This window comes from Leopardus geoffroyi, chromosome D3 (genome assembly GCF_018350155.1).
Source record: "Leopardus geoffroyi isolate Oge1 chromosome D3, O.geoffroyi_Oge1_pat1.0, whole genome shotgun sequence".
Classification (NCBI taxonomy): Eukaryota; Metazoa; Chordata; class Mammalia; order Carnivora; family Felidae; genus Leopardus; species Leopardus geoffroyi.
In genome coordinates, this window is record NC_059339.1 from 62,588,528 (window position 1) to 62,602,481 (window position 13,954).

General features: G+C 36.3%; 1 protein-coding gene across 1 annotated transcript in view; it reads left to right on the forward strand.

The window, feature by feature from the left end:
* Window positions 1-13,954, forward strand: part of PIK3C3 (phosphatidylinositol 3-kinase catalytic subunit type 3) — a 148,095-nt gene that overhangs the window by 96,400 nt on the left and 37,741 nt on the right. The window contains exons 20-21 of the mRNA XM_045459425.1: window positions 4,465-4,549; window positions 11,026-11,100. Coding sequence (XP_045315381.1) covers window positions 4,465-4,549; window positions 11,026-11,100 — 160 coding nt within the window. The remainder of the gene's footprint in view (window positions 1-4,464; window positions 4,550-11,025; window positions 11,101-13,954) is intronic.

Below are 13,954 nucleotides of genomic sequence, written 5' to 3' on the forward strand. Positions count from 1 at the left end.
AAAATAATAAAATACATAGGAATAAACTTAACCAAAGAGGTGAAACACCTATACTCTGAAAACTACAAAACACTGATAAAAGAAATTGAAGATGACACAAAGAAATGGAAAGACACTTCATACTCACGGATTGAAAGAACAAATATTGTTAAAATGTCTATGCTAGTCGGGGCGCCTGGGTGGCTCAGTTGCTTAAGCATCAAATGTCAGCTCAGTTCATGATCTCGCAGTTTGTGAGTTCGAGCTCCGCGTTGGGCTCTGTGCTGACAGCTCAGAGCCTGGAGCCTGCTTGGGATTCTGTGTCTCCCTCTCTCTGCCCCTCCCCTGCTCGCACTCTGTCTCTCTTTCTCTCAAAAATGAATGAACATTAAAAAAAAAATGTCTATACTACTCAAAGCATTCTACATATTTAATGTAATCCCTATCAAAATGCCAACAGCAATGGGGCACCTGGGTGGCTCTGTCAGTTAAGCGTCATCCAACTTTCGGTTTTGGCTTAGGTCATGGTCTCACAGTTTTGTGAGTTTGAGCCCTGCGTCAGGCTCTGCACTAACAGTGCAGAACCTCCTGGGATTCTGTCTCCCTGTGCTTCTCTCTCTATCCCTTCCCCACTAATGATGTCTCTGTTTCTCTCAAAATAAATAAACTAAAATAAAAGAAGAAAATCCCTTAAAAAACTACCAACAGCAGTTTTCATAGAACTAGAACAAACAGTCCTAAAATTTGTATGGATCCACAGAAGACCGCATAAATAGTCAAAGCAATCTTGAAAAGCAAAATTGGAGTTATCACAATTCCAGACTTCAGAATATATTACAAAGCTGTAGTAATCAAAACAATATGGTACTGGAACAAAATTAAGACATACACATCATTAAAACAGAATAGAAAGCCCAGAAATAATCCACACTTACATAATCAGTTAATCATTGACAAAGGAGACAAGAATATGCAATGTGAAAAAGTATCATCAGCAAATGATATTGGGAAAACTGGATAGCTACATGCAAAAGAATGAAACTGGATTAAGGGCCTAAGTGTGAGACCTGGAACCGTAAAAATCCTACAAGAGAGCATAGGCATTAATTTTTCCAACATCAGCTGGTAACAACATCCTTCTAGATGTTGTATGTAGATGATGTCCAAGGCAAGGGAAACAAAAGCAAAAATAAACTGTTGGCACTACATAAAAATAAAAAATGTTCTGTAAAACAAAGGAAATGACCAATAAAACTAAAAGACAGTCTGCTGAATGGGAGAAAATATTTGCAAATCACATATCTGATGAAGGGTTAGTATCCAAAATATTTAAAGAACTTACACAACTCAATACCCAACAAATAATTGAATTTAAAAATGGGCATAAGACATTTCTCCAAAGAAGACATCCAGATGGCTAACAGACACATGAAAAGATGCCCAACATCACTCATCATCAGGGAAATGCAAATCATAACCACAGTGAGATACTACCTCATTTCTGTCAGAATGCCTAAACTCAAAAACTCAAGAAACAACAATTGTTGGTGAGGATGTGGAGAAAACGGAATCCTCACGCACTGTTGGTGAAAATACAAACCAGTGCAGCCATTGAGGAAGACGGTATGCAGGTTCCTCAAAAAATTAAAAATAGAACTATCGTATGGTCCAGTAATTGACACTGCTGGGTATTTACCCAAAGAATATGAAAACACGAATTTGAAGGGATATATGCATCTTTGTGTTTATTGCAGCATTATTTATAATAGCTAAACTATGGAAGCAGCCCAAGTGTCCATCAATAGATGAATAGATACTAGGGCGCCTGGGTGGCTCAGTCAGTTAAGCATCCTACTCTTGATTTAGGCTCAGATCATGATCTCACAGTTTGTGAATTTGAACCCCGAGTTGGACTCTGAGCTGACAGATCAGAGCCTGCTTGGGATTTTCTCTCTCCATTTCTCTCTGCCTTTCCCATGCTCATGCTCATTGTCTCTCAAATTAAATAAACTAAAAAAAAAAAAAAAAAAAAAATCGATGATACACGCTTGCACACACACACACAGGAATATTACTCAGCAATTAAAAAAGAATAAAATCTTGCCATTTGCAACAGCATGGCAGGATCTAGAGGGTATAATGATAAGTGAAATAAGCTAGTCAGAGAAAGACAAATACCATATGATTTCACTCCTATGCAGAATTTAAGAAACAAAACAAATGAACAAAGGAAATAAAGAGAGACAGATCAAAAAACAGACTTTTAACTATAGAGAACAAACAGAACAATAGCAGCAGAGGGGTGGATGGGGGAATGGGAAGAAAAAGAAAAGCAAATAGCTGGGGCTCAGAACATTAAACTGCCTAGGGTTGATGTTTTGCTATGCAGTTTTCCAGCTGTGTAACATTGAGTCACTTCTTAACCCTTTGTGCACAGAAGAGTTAACAGAGCAGACCTGAGGCTATTACCTTTAGAAAGGTCTGCTTGCTAAGTTAGCCTTTGACTGGTATCTGGGAACTTGGCTTTCAGTGTGTTATTCCTGTGTTCTCTGATAAGAGTGGTTCAGTGTGCCTAGACTGTACAAATAATTTGATTTACAGTGAACAACTTGCTTTCCTTCTTGAATTTTAACAGTTGCTAGACAGAGGGTGACTTTATGACCAGCCCCCAGTAAAAACCTTGAGTGCTGAGTCTATAATGGGCTTCCCTGGACAGAAACATTGCACCCAGATTATTGCCTTTTTTTTTTTTTTTTTTTTTTTTTTGAATTGGCATTGGAGAAAAGTAGTAAGTATGCTCAGCATATCCCCTCATAGAAGAGAGCCAGGAGGCTGACACATGGATTTCTCCAGACTTTGCCCGTGTATTTTCCCTGTCCTGATTCTACTGTGTATACTTTTGCTTTAATAAGTGTCACTTGTGGTACAACCATATGTTGAGTCTATGATTCCATCTAACAAACTTGTCGGAGTTGTTGACCTCCTAACATACCCTTTAGGTCTCAGTTTTTGCATCTGTGAAATTTGAATAATAATAATTTAATAGTATCTGCCTCTAGCTAGGATTAGTACCTGAAAATGAGGTGAAGTGTATGTAGAGCTTTAACATAGTTTCTAACTGAAATTATTATTTAATAAAGTTATTAGTTATTACGTGGCTGTGTGCAGTTGTGATTTGGTAAAATAAGGACAGTGCAGTTGGTATATTGATTCTTGGTTTCATGTCTGATCTGTGTAAATAGTTTTGCTGAGTCAGGTTATTCTCATGTTCAACTTCAGTAGACAATTAAAACGTATTTTCTAAAATAGTTGTTTTTGGGAAGTTATTCTGTTTCTCGTTGCTATACATCTTTGCCTAATCTTAATATTGTCAGACTTTTAAATTTGGTATTGTAGTTTTAGTTTTCCCTAATTATCACAGGTTGAACATTAAGAAATATATGCGTAGGCTATGCATTTCTTCTGTGGAGTCCTTATTTACATCTTTTGTTCATTTTCCTCTGGGGTTGTTTGGGTCTTATTGATTTATAGGAGTTCTTTATATATTCTAGGCATAGATCCTTTGTCAAGCCCAAGGGTGTTCAGAAAAGCTGAAACATAGGGTAAACTTTTTTTTTTTTTTAAACAGCATGTTACTTGTGTTTTCAAATAGTATATTCTGTTTTTCTTTAACATCTACATGTAAGGGAATAGTTCTAGTTGGTAATCAGAAACAAAACAAAACATTATTTTGTTTCCAGACTCTTTGGACACTCTAGTGCATGTATTGTGTCCCTATAATTCTTTTGTTCAGCTAGCATCTCTCTTATATTTATCTTTCCATCAATTTCCCCTGGGAATTATTGGCACTTTCTAATCATTTTTATTGAGCTTTTTTAAAAATTTTTATTATTGATGTATCATTGACATACAGTATTATAGTACTTTCAGGTGTACAACACAGTGATTTTGACAATTACATACATTATGAAATGATCACCATAAATCTAGTTACCGTCTGTGACCACACATAGTTATTATAAGCAATATTATTGACTATATTCCCTGTGCTGTAGTTTATATCCCCTTGACTTATTTGGTTTATAACTGGAAGTTTGTTAATGCTAACAGTGTTTCAGTAGCTACACTTAAAAAGTAATTTCAATAACTCATGTTCACTTTAAGGAGAATGTATGATACAAAAAACCCCTCATTGTTTACATTCAGAAGAAAAGTGAAAAAAAAGTGATAGAGTATAGAGAAATAAAAGTAAATTCATTTCATCTAATGTTTTCCCTAAGGTGTAAAAGTAGCAGCATACTTTTTTTTATCTTAACTGTCTGCAAGCACAGTAGTAAGGCTGATTCTTAGAATATACTTTTTAAAGTCCACATAATTATTGACTAAACATTAGGCCAGGCACTTGGTCATGTTTTACAATTGCAAAATGTCTGATTTGTTAAGGATTGTATTGAGTTTGTAAACATGTGAATTACATCTTTTCAGAACTTCTTTAGAAAATATGCACCGAGTGAGAATGGACCAAATGGAATCAGTGCTGAAGTTATGGACACTTATGTTAAAAGCTGTGGTAAGTTTTTCAAGCTCTAGTTTCCACTGATGCACTGAAGTCAAGGAAATAGGCTATCCTGATGTTGCTGTATTCATACACATTAGTACATTGTAGGATTTTATCTTACTCCATGTGGGCTGCTCTAACAAAATACCAGAGACTAGGTGGCTTGTAGGCTGGAAGTCCAAGATAAGGTACCTACTTGGTCAGTTGACGGCCCTTTTTGGGGAGAAGACTTTTTTGTTGTATCTTCATCTGGCAGAATGGGCTAGGGAGCTGTGTGGACTCTCCTTTTAGAGAGCACTAATCTCATTCATGAGGGGTCTACCCTAATGATTTAAGCACCCCCTAATACCATTACATTGGGCTGTACGATTTCAACATGTGAATTTGGGGGCCACAAAGACATTCAGATCATAACATTTCAATTCTCTATAAGAAGATGACTAAAAGATATACTGATAGCAGAAGTCAATTAATGTTTTGACATAATAGTAATTAACAAGGTATAAATTCTGTTTAGTCTTTGGTGAATGTATCTTTGCAACCAGTTAACTGTGTTGTTATTACAAGTTATCTCTTCCTGGAAGCTGTTAATTTTCTCCAAGATTTTCCCTGTGTTTGAGTAACTACAATTAAAGAGACTGTGGGAAAAGTTTCAGCAATAATTATGCTTCAGATAAATCTCAAGAGCTATGTTAGGAGGATGTCTCTCATGATATTTTATTTTATGGTCCCTTCCTGGAAATAAGTAGGTAGTAGAATGCCAGAGGGATTAATTCATATCGTTTCGACCATTTATGCCTACCTATCCTCATGAAGTTTATGTTCTAGAGGATTTTTTAATTTTCTTAAGCAGTTTGTTTGTTTTATTTGTTTTTGCTTTTAATAGCTAGATTGTTTAAAAGAGAGTTAGTAAAGGAGTTGACACTAGAGTTAGCCCTGGATGGGATATGGTATATAAGTTGTTCCTGTTTTAAGTTCCTATTTATACCTAAGGCAAAGTAGGTAAGGGACTTTAGACACATGTAACAGTTGTATTTAAACTTTCATATCATTTAATGGCTTATAAACTGATTCTTATACATGACATTTAAAAATTTTTCACAATGTTCCTATGAGGTAGTATTCCAAATTATTTTAGACAACATAATTTACTCCCAAATTTATACTAGATGATATATAAATAAGTACATCTAGTTGGCTGAGAAGTATAAAGAAAATGTAATATTGCTGGGAACTTTAAAAGCACTGAAATAAAACATGTATGTGCATATTAAAATCCTTTATGGTTTTAATCGTATTTTTACTGAAGGAATATAACGTGGTACGTGTAACTGTGCTCTCCCTTAAAAATGACCATGTACAGTGTATTTAAAGACTAAAAAAAATTGAAACATTCTAGAGAAAATGTATTATTTCTTTTAGTTCCCCTTGCTCTCCCAACTCCGTATTTCTCTTTTCTTTCTCTCCTTCCCTGCTTTCCTTCTTTTCTTCTTTCCTTTTCCCCTTTCTCTTCTTTCCTATTTTTTTTGACCTTCAACTCTTGTTTTCTGTGTTCTGAAAAAATTACATATCATCTAAAGAGTAGGCAGGACATCTAAGATCACTCACATGACAGTTCATAGTTCATACTGTCTTTTATAGCAAGACTTGTCTGTCAAGTGTCCTGTACGTGGCTTCTCTGTGGCTTGGGGTTCTCAGAGCTGGGTTCCAAGAGGAAGTATTCTAAGAAACAGAAAGTAGAAATTGTTGGTTTCTGATGGCTTGGACTGGGAAGCTGGTCATTTGTCATTTCTGTCATAATCTCTTGCTCAAAGCAGTCACAGAGCTTGCTGTGACCCCAAGGGAGGGGTTATAGTTCCCACCTTGAGTGAAAAGCATGTTAAAGAATGTGTGGCTATTCTTTAGTCCACCACGCCTAATTACTGAAAACTTTTTAACATCATGAATCTATTTAATAAATGAATGCTAACTTTTTCTGCTTGAAATATATACACACACATACTATCTATAAATATTGGCTAAAATTTTGAAAGCCCTGCTCACTCTTAGTAAAATTACTGGAACAGTATATTATGGTTGCATGTCGTAATTGTTTTATGTAATGTTCTATTACATAAATGTTCTATTACATAAAATGTCTTTTATGTAACGTTCTATTTTTTTCCAAGACCTAATGAAAATATGACTGGGTTTTTCATATAAAAAAATAGCCATTTGAGATTGAACTTCTTGGGGCACCTGGGTGTGTCAGTCAGTTGAGCGTCTGACTCTTGATTTCAGCTCAGGTCATGATCTCACAGTCCTGATATCAGGTTCCGTGCTGGGTGTGGAGCCTGCTTAAGATTCTCTCCTCCCTCTTTCCCTCTCCTGCATGCTCATGCGCTCTCTCTCTCTCTCTCTCTCAAAAACAAAGACATAAGTTAATTAATTAATTGCACCTCTTGGATACTTCAGTTCAAATTGGATCTTGCTCCTTTCTTTCCCCAATATTGTACTTTTATTCCTTTCCTGATAATCGATTTGATGGCAAGCCTTCTCTTCATCTTATTTTGAATAGCCTTCTTTTTCCTTTGTATCTTGTGTTACAAAATAATCATTTGTATTTTAGGGTGTTTGGTATATTGGAGATTGAAAGCCATTATTTGAGTTTTTCATTAGAGGATTTAGTGATCAATAAGTTGCTACTTTGTACTAGAATCTGATTGTTGGACATTATCATATAGATGTATGTATAAGTTTCATTTTAGAAAGTAAAGTTTTAGATTTTTGGCAGAGTGTAAGAAGAAAGTGATAATAGTTTTGGTGACAGTTTTTTTCCAGATTATGCAAGGTATCAAGTATATTTCATGCAAGTAAATAGAACATTAATTATTTTTACAAATATATTTTTGTTAAGTAAAGGGAGATACTATCATTTGGTTCTCTAATATTTCTCTGAATTTTACATCAAAGTTGTATTATAATACCAATTTAAAGATATTGTGCATTTCATATGGGCTCAAAACACTAACGGGCAGCATCCTTTTGACAAAATTCTCTTGGACAATCTACTCTTTGCCATCTCATATTGTTCTGAATCTGTTATCTGTGCTTTAAAAATTTCTGGGGATCATCTGACTCTTAATTCATGTCTTTTCCAGCATGTTCTCTCTTAAGCATTGATACTTTGAATTATTGGAACACCCTGATTTCACCACCCCCCTCCCCCATTTATATACATATGAAAGAGAGAAGATCATATGTTATCTCACTTGACTTAAAAAACAAAACAAAACAAAACAGCGGTGCCTGGGTGGGTCAGTTGGTTAAGTGTCTGGCTCTTGACTTTGGCTCAGGTCACGGCCTCATAGTTTGTGGGATCTAGCCCTGTGTCATGCTATTAGCATGGAGCCTGCTTGGGATTCTCTCTCCCTCTTTCTCTCTGCCCCTCCCCTGCTTGTGCACTCGCTTGCTCTCAAAACAAACTTTAAAAGAAAAAACCAAAAACATCTATTAAAATGACCCTTAAACATATTTATGACCTTAACCCACTGAGGCAGGGTAAAGGCTCTTTCCCATACATTTCCCATTTCCATTGGAAAATAATCCAGTAATAATTAGTGTAAAAGCAAACATGATGATAGAAAGTAGTATATAAAAACATCTTGCTTTGTCAGTAGAGACAGGCAAAATTCATGGCATGTCTAGTTGTCTAAAAATTTTAGGTCAAATGTACTGTTGCTACACATGTGAATCATTACTCTGTAGAGGTAGCTAAACAATGAAACAAAGTAAATAATGATAAAACTAATTTATAATGAACCAAAAGATAAGCTGCACCATACAACAATTCAAGTATATTGATACACAGTGATGTTCTTTTGGAAAACTGCCAGTGTTTTAACAATGTTCTGATGCACATTATCAGGAGTTTTCTATCCCTCACAAGTATTGAGTGGCAGCCAGATTGCTAAGTGACTCACGTATTAAGAGAGCTCGGTGTCCTAAGTTCTTATGTGTTCTCTTTATGAATTTCCTTTAGCACGGCGCTCACTAATGTCGGAGTGGAGGGCCATTAGTTGTTTGTGGATTGCGTATTTTGCAGCAGTTTTAGAGCAGCACCACTTCAGCATTACCACTGTAATCCCTGGACCAGCAGCATTGGCTTCATCTGGGAACTTGTTTGTATTAGCAGAATCCCAGGCCTTGCCCCTGATGTTTTGATTAGAATCTTCATTTTAACAGGATTCCCAGGGGATACTAGTACATTAAAGCAGAAGGGAGTACACAAACTGTGGTGTGTATAGCAATCACTTTCTAGCACTGCCCCGAGAAATTCTGATGCAGCAGGACTCAAGTGGGCCCTAAGGGTTTGCATTTTTAAGAAGCTTCTAGGGGAGAGTGATGCTGCTAGTCTGTGCATCACATTTTGAAGAGCAGTTTCCTAGCAAGAGTCAAATTAGTTTCTTCCTACAACCTTCCTCATAGTAAGTATTTTAGGATTTTTAGGCCACATGATCTCTGTTGTAGCCATTCAGCCAGGCCAGTGTCGTGCTCAAGAAATAGGTAAATGAATGGATGTGGCTGAGTTCCAGTAAACTCTATAAAATATAAAAACAGAGGAGGTCCCATTTTGGCCGTCAAGCTGTATTTGCTCACCCTTTATGTAAGTGGCCCTCAAGTCCCTCAGTGGACCACTTAATGTGTCAACAATTGTATTCAGCTGAAGTTAACATAATCTATAGTGATGCACACACACAAGTCATTTTCTTTGTTGTAAGAAGCCCAGATGTCAGTCATTGTAGTTGCTTTAGCTGCTTATGGATGTTAGGGCCAACCAAGGTCTTTGTGAGTCTCTTGGCCTTCTCCCAGTGGTCCCAAATGACTATTGCAAATGCAGTCATCATGTTTGCAGTCCAGCCAACCAGGAGAAGAAACCTAAAAGGCTCACTTCCCAGCTCAGCCAGCCCCATCTTTAAACATGCTCATCACAAACCTACATTTCCTTATAGTTCCCTGGACATGCCTAAGTGCAGGTGAGGCTGGGAAATACAGTCTTTTACCTAGGCATGGTCTTGTCTCCCAGATCCTTGTTTTGTTTTAAGGAAGAAACATTAGATAGTGTGTAGGCAAACTAGTAGTTCCTGTCACACTGCAGGCTATATTTTGAGAATAACTGATTTGTTACAGTTTAGTGAAAATTGTTAGTAGACCAGTAGTAATATGATTAGAAGTATTTTTTGGATAATAGTGTGCTTTCATTCATTCTGTACATATGGATACATTTTGAAATATAGAAAATGTATAATTTCACCTGTAATTAGTCTATGGTTAGTTATTCTAAACAAATACACTTGAACTTAAATATCTTGAGTGTTGCATCTGTCTAAATAGCCACTTGGGGGAACAGGAGTTATACAATGCAGAAGTGGCTTGAGCCAAGGACTTTAGAGTGAGAGTTAGGTTCAAATCCCAGCCTAGTGACCTTGGACAATCTCGTTAACTTCTGGAGCCTGAGATATTTTCATTAGAAGGATAGTTACAATACTTAACTGGCATCATTAAAGGGCTAGAGATGATGAATGTAATGTGCCTACCTAAGGGACTAGCTTTCAGTAAGTTGTAACTATGATTAATTAATTAATAATTAATGATTAATCCAGTGAAATTAATTTGGTCATTAACAGGTGGTCCAGTCTTTTTCCTACATATTAAATGAAATAAACCTGCTTTTGTAAATACTGATATAGCCATGTGTATGTTTATAAGTTATGTTTCTTGTTACATTAATAATGAGAGAAATAGAATGGAAAAAATAATCTTCAAAAAGGTGATATTTGCTTAATTTTATTTGAGCATTTTCAACACATGGCAGGTTTCCAGACTTTTTAGAAGAGAAAGGCAAAAGAATAAAGATTGAGCCAGTGACTCTGCCCCTAGCCCTGCTCATGTAATTTTTCTTAATACTTTAGAAGATTGTGCTGTGAACTTCTTAAGTGCCTTTACCACTCAAGTGAATTTAATTGTTGTTCTATCTGCTGGCACTTCATGATTGTTTCTCCAAAGATTTTTCTTTTAAACCTACATTTACTTTTGTTATCTTATAGATAATAGGGTTGTGGGATGCTTGACTTCATTATGTGTATTTCTGTAGACACTTCTTTTTTCTGCTGTCATATGTAACATGTGTCCAATTTGAAATGAGAAATGGGAGAATCATATTATAATTAAGGTTCCTGAAGCCTGAATTAACTTTTGATAGAAATGACTTTTATAACTTGACAAAATTCTACAAGATATTATTTCTCATGCAAATAGCAATTTATATTGAGTTTCAACTGATAAACTCTTCATAGAGTCAAAGAAAATTACACATTTGAGAATTTGGGTGAGAAATCAAAAAATAGTAATTAAATTGAAATGAAAGTAACACAGACTGCTTTTATACTCATTTGTATGCTTGACCTGGTTTGCATGTGTTTTCACAATTTTTTAATTGTTATTTGCAGCTGGATATTGCGTGATTACATACATACTTGGAGTTGGAGACAGACACCTGGATAACCTTTTGCTAACAAAAACAGGTATCAAATCATGGCCACCAGTAGATGTATAAATTTTATATGCCGGTGATTTTTACTGTGGAATCTGCTTAGTAAAATAAAATAAGTTGCATAAAACAAAATAAGTTGCAAAATGTGGTAGGCACATTGCATAAGTGAAGACAAGTCAAATAGTCTTTTTTTTAAATGTTTATTTTTGAAAGAGAGAGAGACAGAGCTCATGAGCACAGGAGGGGCAGAGAGAGAGAGAGAGAGAGAGGGAGGAGAGAGAGTCCACAAGTGGAGGAGGGGCAGAGAGAGAGAGGGAGACAGAGGATGCAAAGCAGGCTCTGTGCAGAAAGCAGAGAGGCTGATGCGGGGTTTAAACCTACAAACTGTTGAGATCATGACCTGAGCCAAAGTTGGATGCTTACCTGACTGACCCACCCAGGCACCCCTGAAAGATTATATAGTCTTAAAAGTCCCTTCATATGATGGTACCTTTGAAAGAAACTCCCATTCTTTTTTATTTTTTTAATTTTTATTTATTTATTTATTTTGAGAGCACAAGCTAGGGGAAGAGAGGTGTGTGTGTGTGTGTGTGTGTGTGTGTGTGTGTGTGTGTGTGTAGAGAGAGAGAGAGAATGAATCCCAAGCAGATTCCACGCTCAGCGTGGGCTTAATCTCACGACTCCCGGGGTCATGACCTGAGCTGAAATCAAGAGCTGGACACTCAACTGACTAAGCCACCTAGGTGCCCCAAAAACTCCCATTCCTTACAAAGAATCACTTCAGTAGTAATTCTATGGGTGGTTTTCTCGCTCTTCCTTCTGAAAATGCCACCTTTGGGGGAAAGCCCATAGTAATGTATGCAAGCAGTTGAGTTAGTGTTACTTACTGCTTACTTACAGCATTACTTACTTACTTCCTTACTTACAGCTCTAGTTAGTGTTAGAATGAGCTCACATTAACCCCTGTCTTTAATTTTTTGCTTTTCCCCTTGGAGTTCCATGGAATAATCATTCTCATCCCCCTCTTCGTGATAATTATTTAGCCCCTTGGCTTTAACACCATCTTGAAGCAAACAACTTTCAAACTTACAGCACCGTACTTTAGTCCATTTCATTCAGCTTCAGACTGAAATATCCAACCACTTACTTGACATCCAAATTATATGGTCAGTTGTAAAAGTTGTTCCCTTCCTCCACTACCTGCTTAATAATACCTGCTCCTCACCTAATTTTTTCCCATCTCAGTAAATTGCAACATCATCCACCCAGTTGTTTAAGCCCCAGGTTTAAGAGTCATTTTTAATTCCACTCTTGGCCTCATTTCACATATCAAACCTATTAGCAAATCTTGTCTACTCTTCACCTCCAAAATGGATCATGAAGTTATCCACTCTCTTCATTTCCACTCCTTTGACTCCATTTGAAGCCGCTACCATCTTTTGCCCAAACTATTTGAATAAAATCTGAACTCTTTACTGTGGTCCTTGTGGCTTGCCCACACTGACCAGTTTGATTGTGTAATGTCAATACTCCTGCCTCAGACTAATGCCCTTGTTTTTCTCTCTGGAAAGCTCTTCTCTCAGATCTTTGCAAATCTGACTTTGGTTATTGAGTATAAGTTTGAGTGGAATCTCCTTAGAATAGCCTTTTCTAACTCTCGGATCTGAAATGGCTTCTGAAATGTACTTGCCATTCCACCCTTCTCCATTACTCTCTATTATTGTTTCGGTTTCTTTAAAGCACTTACCACCAGCCAAATTTATCATTTTTTGTATGATAAAACAAAGATTTATTGAGCAACTGCTATGTGTCCAGTATTGTTCTGGGTTCTGGGGATACCAAAATGAACAGAACAGACACAAATCCAGGTCCTCATGGAGCTTGTTGATCTTCTCATCATCTTCTCCCATTCAGGATGCAGGTTCCATGAGAGCAGGGACCTTGTCCATCCAGTTTGCTACCATTCCTCCAGAACCTTGAACAACACCTAGCTAAAGTGATTGATAGATCACTGTTGAATTAATGAATGAGTAAATAATTCTTCTCTTCTGTGTAGTCTTTTCTTCCCTGGGCTAAATAGTTCAAGTTTCTTCAGTCTTCCACACAAAATAGATTTTAAATTACTCTTAAAATGGTCTCTCAGGTAAGAACATTTTCTGTTTTGTTAGTATTCCTCCAGATTGTGATACCAAGAATTTAACACGTCAAATGTAATTTAATATATCAAATGTAGTCTAATTATTAATATATAATTATTAATTCACAGAATCTAGAATTTCATATATTAGTGTGAAAAATTATCTGTGACAGAATTTGTATGTGGGATTCACGTCTGTGTCAAGGCCAGGCTGTCCCTGTAGTAACTAGGACCACAGAATGTTGTGGAGGTTCTCGCCAAATTTGCCAGTGTAGCAGAGGATATTTAGAAAATGTTACGGTGTATTTGGAGAGAATTTTAATTTGGAAAAAGTTTTCCTGTGTTGTTCCTTAATGCTCTGATATTTTAATTGAATCTTTTAACCACAAGAATCAAAGTACCAAAGTGATTCTCTTAGCTTTTGTATTGAAATTATTTTATAATTATTTTATAACTACAATGCAATTATTTAATGTATAGAGTGCCATTACATCTATGATGTTATTTTCACGTATCTTGTCACATACCTTGTCTTTTCTTTTGGAAATTGATAAATAATAGACCTTTTTCATTTGGACTTTGAGAACTGCTCTGTCTTTGTGTGTGTGTGTGTGTGTGTGTGTGTGTGTGTGTGTGTGTGTTGTTGGTGATTTTTAAAAATAAGATTTGGAAATCAGAGTCTGTTTAATACACTTCTGTGGTCCAGTTCACAATTTGTTTTAATGGAAATAGAATATAAAATTTCAGA